Raw genomic sequence first — 15316 nt, 5'->3', positions numbered from 1 at the left:
GTAACTTGAGAGTTCAACCCCACCCTGCATTACACCTGCACCATCTACTTTTTCCTCTATCTCTCTCCTGCTGGTTCTACTGATGTAGCCATGTATCTCCTTGACTGCAAGACACCTATTTCTGTCCTCTTGTTCATACTTTCATCTCCTGGCACAAAGCCACCTCCTTCGATACTATTCTCCTCTCATTTGTAGGGTTTTGTCTTATAAGTTATTTGGTGACCTCACTGCTGTTGGTACCACATAAAATGCACCCCATATATTCAGCAACAGAGACATCCAGCAACAGAGGCCATGTTAAATTAGACAGAGCTTGGCACTGTCTTCTGACTTACCAGCTCCTGTCAAACCATCCAACCTATGCCAGTAGAAAAAATTAGATGTTAAATGATGATGATGATGATGATGATGATAATGATGATGATGATGACGATGATGATGATGATGACGATGATGATGATGATCCCACTGCCATCACTGCTGCCGCTGCTGCCACCACCGCTGCCAACAACAACAGCCATGATGACAATGAAAACAGTAACAACGATGATGATAAGGAAACAATGTGCAATATTTTTCAAAAACATTACAGTTCCTTCCTTAAAATTTTCTTGCTGTGTGTTTGAAAAAACAGTATCATGTATTTATATCAAAGAGCCCCAAACAAATAAATGGTACATATGACAATTGTGATGTTAAAGAGATACATGTTCTCAAAATGAAATGAAGGTGTTAGTTGTTCAAATAACAAAACTAAAGTTTTTAATTTAGGGAGAAGGCAACAAATTCTGGAGCTAGGACTATTTATTAGATCGACTCCAGTATCTGACTGGCACTTATTTTAATGATACTGAAAGGATAAAGACAAAATCAACATCAGAGAGAACAATTGTGAACTAATGAGAGATCCTCTACTTGGTTGCTCATCCTGCCAGAATAGTACACTATTGATCTTCAAAAATAGACATTTTGAATAATGGTGTTCTGCATACACTATGTCTTAATAAACATTGGAATTGCTGGCACTTGAACATCTTAATCATAAGTCTAATTGGCTAAGCCTAACTAAGAGCTAAGCAACAGAAACATCAATTTAAGTGAAATTGGATAGGAAATCTATCTGTACATATTAAATATTTGCAGACAACTACAATCACCATCACTGCTGCTGCTGCCACTCCACCATCACTACTTTTAAATATTTAATAAATATTGAAATGCTGCCTTTTATATGAGACATCTCATTTATCTCATCATTTTTGGTTGGTTTGTTTTTTGTTTTACTCAATATATTCTTTGTTTAATCTACTATTCATGAGCTAGAACTGCATCCTGATTTTGGATATAGCTTTTATAGTTATTTTAGTTCACTTGCATTACTAATAACCACGGAAAATGCAAGAATGTCATAATCTTTATTTAACAAAGCCAAAAAGAAGGCTGACACAGTTGAGTGAACATGTTTAGGTGCAAAATATTCTGTCACATGATACTAACACATGGACGTAGTGGGAAATGTACAAAAGATTATAAACTTAATCATGTATTCATTCTCTACAAACACTTGACAGATGCTAGTAAATACTTATATGATTAGATTAAGTTTCTGTCAATTCACAATACCTATGATATATATAATCTTGTGTTGTTATGTAACACTTACATAGTAAAAGGGAAGGTAGTTGACATTCTGCTTCCATCAGAAAAACGGTGAAAAGATAACATGCACATAGTTTTCTGCGTTTATTCAACTAATATTTTATACTTTTTCAAATTACAGAACAGTTTTAATATAAAATGACCAGATCTGTAATCAAAGACTTTCCAACTGTGAAAGTAGATGAAGATTAAAAAACAAAACTAAAAGTAATCTAATTTAATTAAAATATAAGAAATAAAGTTTCTCATAAAAGAGATGAAACAGAATTAAAACACTTTAAGAAAGCAAAGCCAAAAAACCCATTCAACACTTGCAAAGAGAGTAAAACAATTCTACTTACTTCGACAGTTGCCTTTATCAATAACTAAATCATCAAGACCCAAGGTTGAATAGCTATTTTCAGCAATACCAGTGAATACAATTCTTCCACGTGTACTTGGTAAATCCATGCAACCATATTGCCACTCAGTTCCATGGTCTCCAGAATCTTGCCAGAAATATGGTGTTTTATAAAACCATGGTTTAAGTTCATCTTCCACAAATCTTACTTGTAGTTCTTGAGCTTTAGTCCCAGGCATATAATAGAGAAATTCAAGTTTCATCCTTTCATTTGGAATATCAATCATAGGTGACTTTATAGAGTGTCTTATCTCTGAATTGTAACGTGAAGTAAATAGCAGGTAGTTAGCTGTAAAACAGTCAAAGAGGTTTTGATTATTTCCTTTAATATTTAATGCTAATGTATGTTATTTGCTAAGATTCAAATAAATTATAAATTGAGTAATATTTAAGTAGACAAAAATTTTTTTTATAAGTTAGAAAAATATCTATAATAACATAAGTTTAACTATTATCTGGCCAATGCTCAACTAATTAGATTCCCCTCATTCACTTCTAATTAACAGAGTTGAATATTCTGCAGTATTTTATTATGTTCCAAATTCAAATGATATCATAGCATACTTAGTTTTTCATCTCCTGGCATTGATTTAATTCAATTGTATCTCTCCATTACACTTTTATGGTTTAGAGAAATATATTACAGTAAGTCCTTATAGACCAAATGGCAAATGCATTATCATAAAAAATGGCAAGGGAGTTGTGCTGAAAGGATCATTCCACCTTGCAGAGCAAGTTCTTATGGATGACGATCTCTACCATCATCACACTAAGTAGCCCTGGATGCTATACGATTGCTGTTACTAATTTTCGGCCTGTTTCATATTCATGTAGTAGTTGATGCGTGTAGTAAAGACATTGTTCTTGTTAGTGGCTGTGAAGAAAGGTGAGACATGTCTGTTAAATACTGAGCAATGATGAAAAGTACCCTCTTCAAGTTGCAGAACAAGTGCCATATGTTGTGGATATCGTGGAGACCCACAAGACTGAAGCATATATCCTGAACCAAGAAGGCAATTCTTTCAGCTCATTAAGTACTATACATAAGCAGAAATTAACATACTCTGAATATATTTGCCTGCTTCATAATACTTTTGGTAAGTATAAGCATGGGAGCTTGTGGCAGCATTGCACTGACGATGTGAAACAATGGATGAGGATGGGTATATATACTCCATCTGATGACAATTTTCCAAACTGTTTATATGGGTGAGCATTTGTTAAAGAAATCATCAGGAGTTATTTGTTGAAAGGATGGTGCAAAAAGAAGGATGTTGTTTTTTTAATAATATGGATATAATATAAATAAAAGAGAAATATCATCAAATAATACCAATTGCATTTTATTTATTTAAGCCAATTATTCATATATATATATATATATATATATTTAAATATTTGACTTTTTGCTTGAATAAATTAGGGAGGATACTGAGTTCTGAGTTAATTCTCATTTCTGACTGTGATGTAATATTTTCCTTTAAAAAAAAATATACTATTCAGTGCAAGAATATAACATAATAATTGCAATGGAATTTATAGTATAGAAATCAAGCAGCTTAAACATTCATAATCATGAATTTTTTATCATTTCATTAAAGATGACCTCATATAGGCCTCAAAAAAGAAAAACACTTTAGCTAAAGGATTCTTTATATTTATTTTGATTGTTTAAAACTAAGATAAATTTTATTTTATGATAAATGTAAAAATAACAATGTACGAATGTATCATATAATTTTGGTAGGGAGGCAGAACTGGGCAAAGTGGTCGGTGCAGTCAGAGAAGTAAGATACATTCATCTGTTCTCTCATTACTGAGTGTTGAGAGAAGGAATAAGATGCATGGATGTAAGTTGAGTTCATAAATAACATGCTAGTTTTGAAGAGCAGAGACTTTTATAGTAGTGGCAGAAAAGCTAGAGTGAAAAAACTGCATCTTTCAACTGAATGTCATTGATTGAATAATTGTGTGTAACAGTAGTGCCTTCCATGTATGGTAGATATTTAACATTGTGGGTCTTATTTGAGCTTTGTTGAGATGTTCAGAACTGAGTAATTTTTTGTTTCTAAAGAGAATGTCTAGTCTTTGGGATACAGTTTGTGTTATGTTTGTGATGTGTTAGTGTTAGGAATGATCATCTGTGATTTGCAGAAAGCTGAATAGTTTGAGAAGAGTATATTATACAAGAGAGAAGAGAGTAAATGAGAAAGAAAATTGTCTGAGAAGAGTCTTCTAATCCGAGAGAAGAGAGCCTTATTTGGATATTTTAGCCAGATTTCCATACCAGACATTCAAATGTCTTGTTGATGTCAAATGTAATGACATTGTTTTCATTAAGTTTCCCAAGAGTAAATGACATCAAAGAGATAGTTAACTATAGAATTATGTAAGCTGTACTGATGTTGGAGAAGCTGGTTATTAACAAATGTGTTCAAATTCTTGAAATGTTGGAAGTTAGAGTAAAAAGCTATTACTTCACAAGATCAGAGAGATTATATATCTTGGACATGAGAGTCACTGTAGTATGTTTCCAAAGATCAAGACAGATTCCTGTTTAGAGAGAGTGAAAGATCTAAAAAATTTTTAAGGAGATTAAGAGATGAATTTAGAATGTACTGTTTGAGAATGATGAAAGAGACATTGGCAGGGCAGTGATTTTATTGATTCGGAATGACAGGAGGTGTATTTACATGTGGTATTGTGCTCATGGTAATGGGACAAGAAGAATACAAAAAGGAAGTTTTACAGGCATTTTGCTAAGTCTTTAGATTACTGAACTTAAAAAAAAGTTGGTTGGAATGAGACTAAAAGTTAGTGAATTAAGATCAGGTGAAGACAGGTTGTTGATCATGATAAAATAAAATGAATATATAAATTAAGATAATATTTCAGATAAGCTTAATTAAATTGGGAGTATAAAATAGGTTTCCTCTCTCTATTAGTTTTAATTATTATAGAAATATAGGGAGCTGCTCGTCTTTTCTAACCTTAACTGTCAAAGCCAGCTTTCAGGTTAGATAACTCACAGCATGACAATATCTACATTTATGGCCCATAAAATTCCATTCTATGAGTACAACTACCAACAGTTATGAAAGTGCTCAACATGTTAACAGCAGATGGGAAGAAATGAAAGTACAAATTCTGTCCATGGGAGCATTAAAAGTTCTATTACATCCAAGATATGTAGTAGCTGTACAAATTATCTATTGTTATTTATAGGGAGATTAGTCATTACAAATATTAAATAAAATTCTATTGCAGTCTTTTGATTAGAAAAATGAATTTCAAATCTTTTAAAGAAGATGGATTGTTATGCTTCAGTTTTATTTACCACGGTGATCAAGTCTATAGCAGTTGCTCTCATCATATTTAAAGAAAATGATTAAGGACTTTAGCTAACTGATGTAGATGGATTGTTTTAATATCACACTGAAGTGTATGTGTTGTAATATATTTGATATAAAACTTCTAGTGATCTTCATTTCCAGTATCAAATTATTGTTTTCTAAAATTACAGTTTCCCCATATATCTTGTTTAAAGCTGAAGTTATGGAGTTATTGCTCATAGAAAATGGTGACTTTTTGACAATTGAGCTGAATGTATAAATGTGTAACCAGTTGAGTATTCCACTAACATGTCTACCCTTAATACAATGTTCAGACTGAACCAGAGTGAGAGATGTGACAAGGCAACATCTTTCAATAACAGATACAAACCTGTGATAAGTAGAGAGAAAGTGAGTGAGGGGGAGAAAGAGAGAGAGAGAGAAGGTGACCTCAGAACTGAACTGGAACATAACTGATTGCAAATGAATGAAAGATAAAGTTGATCTTCTTAGCATTTGAACTCTGGTTGCAGATAGATGGAATAAATACAGCATTTGTAGAGTTCTCATGTGATTATACTTGTCAGGTATGAGTGTCATTTCATTATAATGCTTATTTTCAGCAGATACCCATCACACATATAACAAATATGGCCCACTCAATGAACTGATGGGTTTTGACTGAGGCATACATATGTGCTGTGCTTGTAATACTTACAACTTATATACTTACAATGTTGCACTGCTAGGTGAAGCCAAAAGTTACTTGTAGTTACAGAAATAAAATGCCTTTTTACCTTTAATATTATTTGAAATGTCAATATTTTAAATCATTTTACTTGAAACAATAATAAAATAAACAAAAACAATTACCAGAACGAGAAGAAATTCCATTTGTATTATTTGGGCTAAGTCTCCAACCTCTGCGTATATCATTCATGTTTTCAATATCATAACCACAAGTGCCACTCTCAAAATCACAACTTGCATTCCAGTGATCTGTTAATGCAAAATAATTGATTAAAGAATTTAATTATTTCCAAGTAAGTGTTCAACAAATCTATAACTCATATTCTAAAGCACATTTTTTCACACTATTTTACAAAAATAGTTCCTTTCTTAAACAATTATAGCCAAAGGATTGTAAGGTTGGTTAATTCATCCAGTTACCAGAGACATACTATAATGACACTGGACACAGTGGGCAGTTAAATGAATTTGCAGTTCACTGCTGGCTGCTTTTATTTGTTTTGTACAGAGTTAATGGCTAAAGGTTTGAGTGTTGCCTCAAAGTGCTGGGAACCACTTTGAGTTTATCTCTAAACGATATAATACAAATCTAGAATTTCAAAGTTGTTTGAGTCTATCAAACACTTTGTTCATTTCATACTGGAGTTATCACTGCATATTTTCAGAGGACCACAAATACACCTTTAACCAAAGCAAAACAGTGAGCAAAATGTTATTTCTCATATGCATATATCAAGAAAAAAACTAATTACTAGTGAAGAGGTAATATAACTCTGATTCATGCAACAATAATCAGAGCAAATTACTGAATGTTTGGTATATTCAATTGTAATACATATTGACTAAATTTGTTTATTTAAGTAAATGATTTCTGTTCTTGCATTGACAACACTAAATTTCCCAGTTTCAAGCTTTGGTACAGAACATGCAGATGTGTAGTGCATGCAACATTTCATATATGCATCTTACTCTATGGTGCTGTTGTTGTTTAGTCCCCAAGCCAGCCTGAATCAAGCAGATCTATGACCAAAAACATTCCAACTATGACCATCTCATATTATTTAGGAATACATAGCACCACATTATCCAGTATGACCATTTTTTCTCTAGACAGGAGAATGTGATTTGAAAGAGATTTGGTTGCTGTTTGTAGTTAGTCCAGTGACCACATAGTGGCTCTCTCATTGGCTTGTATAGAATACTGTATGGTGTACGTATGTCTGGCATCGATCCAGCAAACTCAGGAAAGATATCTTGAAACAAGCCATAATTTCCAAACACTTACAAACCAGTGTGTAGGATACAATATATGTCAGTAAAATAATCTATGAAATTTTATATTTGAAAACATAGAGAGAGGAAGTTGATGAGAACATTGTTCAAGCTTTCATTTCATTTCATTATTCTTCTTATACTGTTACTGAGTAAGGTGAATGTTGACATCAAAAATATAAATCTAATTGGAATGGAGTAAACTTGTGTACATGTACACACACACACACACATTTTACACACACACTCCTTCCCTCTCTTTCACACACAGGCAGTAGATATGCATGTAAGCGTACATGCTCACCTAAACATAATTACTAAAGCTAATTGCTGATATGTTATAATATGTTATGGTATATTTTGCCCTTACTTGAACAGCTATTTTCTGATAAGGTGACATCATCAAGGGCAATATCACTGTCAAAACCATTTCCTTGGATAGCTTCAAATATGATTTCATGATTCCTTTAATATAAATAAATAAAAAGAAAAGATTTAATAGCAAAAGAAATTGATGGAAAGCACTATTTCTTCTATTTCTGATATTTCTATATTCTAAAATACATTAAAATTACAAACGTATATAGTTAGGGACATAACTGCAACAGGGGATATTTCAACAAATCTTACTTTCTGTATTACTAAACAATTAACAAAACATTAAATAAATATATCACATATTGTTTTTTACTTATAAAGATTTTAAAGTCAAATTTGGCTAATGATAAATTGATCATGTTTACAAACATCCTAGTTTCTTAGAGTTAACAAAATGAAAAACAAGACTGAAATTTAGCCTTCAGTGTTATCTCCGTTCATAAAAAATCCTGGGTAGGATTCTTTTCTTCTCACTGTAACTTCAAATTTATAGTTGCAATAATGATGAAAGCATTAATGTGGTATTTAAATTTAATTATCTCAACCACAAATGGAGAAAACACTTAAATATTCAAACAAATGAAGGAAATTCTATGCAATAAGTCAACCAGCATGATATGTCAGGTAAATCACTTCTTGAAAAAGAAGAACACTTTGGACAATTTCTATTATGTTAGAAATGTTCTGAAAAGTAGCTTTAACCAGAAACATTACATTGATGATTGCTCAACAATCAAGTGGGGAAATATTGTTTCATTAATTTAATTTTTTTCTTTTTTTGATGCAGTCTATAGTGTTTGTGTGTTGTATGTGCATAAATGTTTACATACATATTTGTTTATGTATGTGTGTAAGTGTGTGTGTGCGTGCGTTCCACTGAGGTTGACTTTGCCTTTCATCCCTTCGGGGTTGATAAAATTAGTACCAGTTGAACACTGGAGAGGGGTTTGATGTAATCGACTCATCCTCTCCTCCCAAATTGCTGCCCTTGTGGCAAAATTCGAAACCCTTATTATTATTATTATTATTATTATTATTATTATTATTATTATTATTATTATTATTATTATCATTATTATCATTATTATTGTTATTGTGAGGAAGGTGGTGAGCAGGTAGAATCATTAGCATGCAAAGCAAAATGCTAAGCAACATTTTGTCCCATTTTTACATTCTGAGATCAAATTCTGCTAAGGCCAACTTTGCCTTTCAATCTTCTGGGGTCAATAAATTAAGCAACAGTTGAATACTGGGGTTGATAAATTAAGTACCAGTTGAGCACTGAGGTTGATGTAATCAACTTACCCTCTTCCCCCAGACTTGCTGGCCTTATGCCAAAATTTGAAATAATTAATATTGTGAGAGCACATTGCCAAGTGGTTATAAGATTATGGGTTCAGTTCCTGGCCAGGTGTATTGTGATTATAAGACTGTGGGTTCAGTTCCTCACTCATGATTATAAGATTGTGGGTTCAGTTACTGGACTAGGCGTGTTGTGTTCTTGAGCAAAACATTTCATCTCATTCTGTTCTTTGATTACTTCAACATCTGATGTGTGGCACACCATGCAGCTGTGCAGGTAATGTCAATTTGATGGATGGAGTGAGCTGATATGCAGCACAAACATTTGATCACTATAAACAAATCATCTGTGCAGGTTGTTCAGCAATAAACTGCAGAATCATCTTTCTTGGAGCCAAGAAACAACCATACATACATTATTAATATTATTAAGCAAATTCCACCAAGGTTAACTTGGTCTTTCATTCTTTTGGAGTCAATAAAATAGGTACTATTTAGGCACTGGGGTTAATGTAACCAAATTACCCCTTCCACCAGAATCGCTGGCCTTGTGCCAATATTTGAAACCATTATTATTATTAAGTCAGGCTTTGTACCTTTAATAGAAAGGATTATTATTATTATTATTATTATTATTATTATTATTATTATTATTATTATTATTATTATTATTATTATTATTATTAAGGCAGTGTGCTGGTGAAACTGTCAGCACACTGGATAAAATGCTTAGAGGCAATTCATACTTTTCTATGTTTTGGGCTTAAATTCTACAAAGGTCTCTTTTGAGGATCAATAAAATAAGTACCAGTCAAGTTCTGGGGTTGATGTAATTGGCTTCCCCCTCACCTCAAAAACTGTCTGTGCCAAAATTTGAAACTACAATCATTATTATTATCGTTATTATCATCATTATTATTATTATTATTACTATTATTATTATTATTATTATTATTATTATTATTATTATTATTATTATTATTATAATCATTATTATTCCTTCATCATACAGTGTAGGTAAAAATGCACTGGAGTCTTTAGTTATCTGTCAAGTCACGAGGGCCTCAGACAGATAATACTTTCCTTAAGATTATTATTATTATTATTATTATTATTATTATTATTATTATTATTATTATTATTATTATATTATTAAGGCAACAAGCTGGCAGAATTGTATGCATGCTGGATAAAAGGCTTAATGATATTTCACCCATTTCTACATTCTCAGTTCAAATTCTGCTGAGGTTGACTTTACCCTTTATTCTTTCGGGGTTAATAAATTAAGTACTAGCTGAACACTGGGGTAACTGTAATTGACACGTTCAACCACAAAATTGCTGCTCTTGTGGTAAAATATGAAATTAATATTATTATTGAGTGAGAGAGCAGAGCATACCATCAAAGTGATACTGGGGTAAAATATACGAAGCTCAATATACACATCTGATAAGAGTACTCTAGGCACATGCATCACAACCATATGTACATGACATGGTGATCTCATATCAAGATAAATTGTGCATGACTTTGCAGTTGGGGCCCAGTTAGAATTCTCTCAGGAGTCAAGTAGCCCATCCCACTAAAAGAGTCACTGAATGAGGGCTGTCGAAGTCTGTTAAACAAAGCATACGTTTCCAGAGGCGAATTATTCAAACCCCAAACAATTACTCTCAACACATGACTATGATGCTCCCCTACTACTTCTGCCCGTGATCAAAAATGCACATATTGTCAGCCACAAAGGGACATGCTCTCCTGGTTAAAGTCAATATTGAGCACAATATTTGAATATTTACTGTAGCCCATCTTTTATATCAAGACAAAACATGCACATGATAATACTTTCAATCAGTTATGATCAGAAGCGTTGAAAGCCAGAGCCTGGTACTGCATCAAGGCATTATCATTATTATTATTGTTGTTATTACTATTATTATTATTATTGCTTTTTTTTCTTCTTTCAAATTTGCTTCCATTTCTTGCCGAGTGTCTTCCCGACTCCTAGGGCAAAGAAACTCATAGTATACATTGGTAGGCCATTAAACCAAACTCAGTAGTTCGTTCGTTCATTTTTTTTTTTTTTTTAAGTTAAATTAAAATACATGAGCAGCAACAGTTCTCACATCGACAATGCTCTTCTCAATACGTGTGATGTACCAGTTAAGACAATCTTTTGCACTTCTTACAGGTGTACCAGTTAAGACAATCTTTTGCACTTCTTGCAGGTTATTATTATTGGGAAGCTAGGAGACAGGTCTATCTAGCCAGAGGGGAAGCAGATAAGAGAAAATTTGCCAATGTCCTGCGCCGTGAGGATGAAAGACTTGAGGTATTTCGTGTTGCAAGACAGTGTGTGAGAGAGAATCGTGATGTGGTAGGAGAGAAATGTGTTCGCATGGAGGATGGTTCACTTGCGCTAAGTGAGGATGCAAAGAGAGAAGCTTGGAGACGCCACTATGAAAGGTTACTGAATGAGGAAAATGAATGGGATAAAGAGAGTCTGCCGAATGTTGACCCTACAGAGGGACCAGCTATCCGAGTTGATAGTTCCGTGGTAGCTAAGGCAATTAGAAGCATGAAGACAGGGAAAGCCCCAGGCCCATCAGGAATTACTGCAGAGATGCTCAAAATATCTGGCAGTGTCGGCTATAACCTAGTCACCCGTATAGTCAACCAGGTGATACACGAAGGAGTCATACCCAATGACTGGTGCAGCAGCATACTAGTCAACTTCTACAAAGGTAAAGGTGATGCCCTAGATACAAATAATTACAGAGGTATCAAGCTGTTGGATCAAGTAATGAAGGTTACGGAGAGGGTCATAGCCCAACTAATTAGAGAGAGAGTTAGTTTAGATGAGATGCAGTTTGGGTTCGTGCCAGGAAAAAGTACCACTGATGCTATATTCCTGGTAAGGCAGCTGCAGGAGAAATACCTAGCCAAAGATAAGCCCCTGTACCTGGCTTTCGTTGACATGGAGAAAGCTTTTGATAGGGTCCCCCGATCCCTTATCTGGTGGTCAATGAGGAAACTAGGGATAGATGAATGGCTGGTGAGGACTGTGCAAGCCATGTACAGAGATGCCGTAAGTAAGGTTAGGGTTGGCAACATGTACACAGAAGAATTCAAAGTAGAGGTTGGGGTCCACCAGGGTTCAGTACTCAGCCCCCTCCTATTTATCATAGTACTCCAGGCAATTACGGAGGAATTCAAGACAGGCTGTCCCTGGGAGCTCCTCTACGCTGACGACCTTGCTCTTATTGCTGAGTCACTATCAGAACTGGAGGAGAAGTTCCAGGTGTGGAAGGAGGGTTTAGAATCAAGGGGCCTTAGAGTCAACCTAGCTAAAACCAAAGTTCTAATAAGTAGAAAGGTAGACAATCCACAAATATCTTCAGGAAGATGGCCCTGCTCGATCTGTAGAAAAGGTGTAGGTAGAAACTCTATAAGATGTACCCAGTGTAAGCTATGGACACATAAGAGGTGCAGCAATGTCAAAGGTAGGCTAACTGGGAAGATAGTTTTTGTATGTGGCAGATGCTCGGGAGCATTAACCTCCGAAAATCTGCAGAAAACAACTTCCGTCACTTTCCAGGGGGAAAAACTAGAAGTAGTTGATAGCTTCCGTTATCTAGGTGACCAAGTCAGTAGTGGGGGGGGTGCGCTGAAAGTGTAACTGCTAGAATAAGAATAGCCTGGGCAAAGTTTAGGGAGCTCTTACCTCTGCTGGTGACTAAAGGCCTCTCGCTCAGAGTAAAAGGCAGACTGTATGATGCGTGTGTACGAACAGCCATGCTACATGGCAGCGAAACATGGGCTGTGACTGCTGAGGACATGCGTAAGCTCGTGAGGAATGAAGCCAGTATGCTCCGATGGATGTGTAATGTCAGTGTACATACTCGACAGAGCGTTAGCACCTTGAGAGAAATGTTGTACCTAAGAAGCATCAGTTGTGGTGTGCAAGAGAGACGATTGCGCTGGTATGGTCATGTGGCGAGAATGGATGAAGATAGGTGTGTGAGAAAGTGCCAATCCCTAGCAGTTGAGGGAACCCGTGGAAGAGGTAGACCCAGGAAAACCTGGGACGAGGTGGTGAAGCACGACCTTCGAACTTTAGGCCTCACTGAGGAAATGACCAGAGACCGAGACCTTTGGAAATATTCTGTACGTGAGAAGACCAGGCAGGACAAGTGAGCCCAGCCCACTTATGAATGCCTTTCCTCCCTTGGACACAAAGACCGGTTGAGGCAAGCGAAGTCGATATAGAACCTCATCCGACGACAGACACCCATCCCAACTCCCCATGCCTGCGAAGACATGTTGGGGCAAGCGAAATCGAAACCGAATTGAACCAGCCAGGATCCCTGGCCTGGTGGTACGTAAAAAGCACTATCCGACTCGGGGCCGTGGCACGTAAAATACTCCAATGCGACCGTACGACAGGCACCCAAGCCAACCCCCTTTGCTTGTGAAGACATGTTGGGGCAAGCGAAATCGAAATCGAATTGAACCAGCCAGGATCCCTGGTCTGGTGGTACGTAAAGCACTATCCGACTCGTGGCCGTGGCACGTAGAATACTCCAATGTGACCGTACGACAGGCACCCTTGCCAACCCCCTTTGCTTGTGAAGACATGTTGGGGCAAGCGAAATCGAAATCGAATTGAACCAGCCAGGATCCCTGGTCTGGTGGTACGTAAAAAGCACTATCCGACTCGTGGCCGATGCCAGCACCGCCTCGACTGGCTTCCGTGCCGGTGGCACATAAAATACACCAATCTGACCGTGGCCGTTGCCAGCCCCGCCTGGCACCTGTGCAGGTGGCACGTAAAAAGCACCCACTACACTCACGGAGTGGTTGGCGTTAGGAAGGGCATCCAGCTGTAGAAACATTGCCAAATTAGACTGGAGCCTGGTGCAGCCTTCTGGCTTCCCAGAACCCCGGTCGAACCGTCCAACCCATGCTAGCATGGAGAACGGACGTTAAACGACGATGATGATGATTATTATTATTATTATTATTATTATTATTATTATTATTATCATCATTATTATTATTATCATTGTCATTATTATTATTGTCTTTGCACAGCTTCTAACGCTGGACATGTACTATGGTGTCAGCTGTTCACTACCAGTGAACTAAGGTAACACCTCTTATTTTTTGAGCATCTTCCAGACTATTCGAGTGGTTCCAAGCAGTGCTGTTTTCTGCAAGTGCTCCACCTTTATTGCAGCCTCTATTTGTTCCAAATACTTCTCGAGATTTTTTCTCACTGTTCCCAGGGCTCCAACAATTACTGGTAATACTGCTACTTTTTTCCTTGACCTCAACTGCTTAACCTCCCAAGCTAACCTGTCATATCTCTCCACTTTTCTTTCTTCCTTATCACATACCTTGTTGTCAACTGGGCATGCTATATCTATGATCCAGGATAGTTTGTTTTCTTTCTCAATTAAGACTATGTCCGGTTTCCTATTCTCTATCTCATGGTTGCACTGAATCATAAAATCCCATAGGATCTTTGCATTTTCATTTTTGATGATGACTTCAGGTTTGTGGTTGTACCAATTTTTTGCCCTGCCAAGACCATACTTATTGCAAAGTGTCAAATGGACAAGCCTGGCTATATTGTCGTGGTGTCTCTTATATTCCTTCTGGTCTAGTGGCATACACTGGCTGGTAATATGCCATACAGTTTCACCGTTTTGTCCACAGATTCTGCACTTATCACTTTCTGCTGTGTTGTCTACTCTGTATTTTATGTAGTTTGTTCTTAGTGCTTGCTCTTGGGCACCACAGATTAGAACCTCTGTTTCCAGTTTTAAATCACTTTTAGTCATCCACAGCCATCTTTTTTCTCTGTCTGTCTTATCTTCAACATCCCTATGAAATTGACCATGCATTCTTTTCTTTACTCACCTATTTTCAGTTTCATTTCTTTTCAATTTCTTGTATAATGCTTTATCTTTGCAATCTTTCATCCTACACAAGCCTGACCTTCTTACTTCTAATAATAGTGGTTCTGTGGCATTTTTTACATACCATGCTATGTTGTTTTCTGCTCTAATGCTGTGTTCGCATCCAATAAGTCTTCTTACACCTCTTTTTCTTGGTATATACAGTCTGTCTGTGTCAATTTTGGGGTGGAATGACCCATATATAGTTAGCAACTTCCTTGTCTTTCTATCTAAGCTGTTTGTTCACCTACTGTCCATGC

The 15316-nt window shown here is 35.9% G+C and overlaps 1 protein-coding gene across 1 annotated transcript in view; it reads right to left on the bottom strand.

Moving 5' to 3' along the window:
* The window catches only part of LOC115209483 (MAM and LDL-receptor class A domain-containing protein 2-like), a 131710-nt gene that overhangs the window by 94815 nt on the left and 21579 nt on the right, over positions 1-15316 (bottom strand). Inside the window, exons 7-9 of the mRNA XM_036501654.1 lie at positions 7784-7878; positions 6265-6390; positions 2001-2348 (exon numbers count right to left, since the gene is read on the bottom strand). Coding sequence (XP_036357547.1) covers positions 2001-2348; positions 6265-6390; positions 7784-7878 — 569 coding nt within the window. The remainder of the gene's footprint in view (positions 1-2000; positions 2349-6264; positions 6391-7783; positions 7879-15316) is intronic.

The sequence above is a fragment of the Octopus sinensis genome, linkage group LG3 (assembly GCF_006345805.1).
Source record: "Octopus sinensis linkage group LG3, ASM634580v1, whole genome shotgun sequence".
Classification (NCBI taxonomy): Eukaryota; Metazoa; Mollusca; class Cephalopoda; order Octopoda; family Octopodidae; genus Octopus; species Octopus sinensis.
The sequence above is the reverse complement of the archived record's forward strand: the minus strand, read 5'-3'. Positions and strand labels throughout refer to the sequence as shown.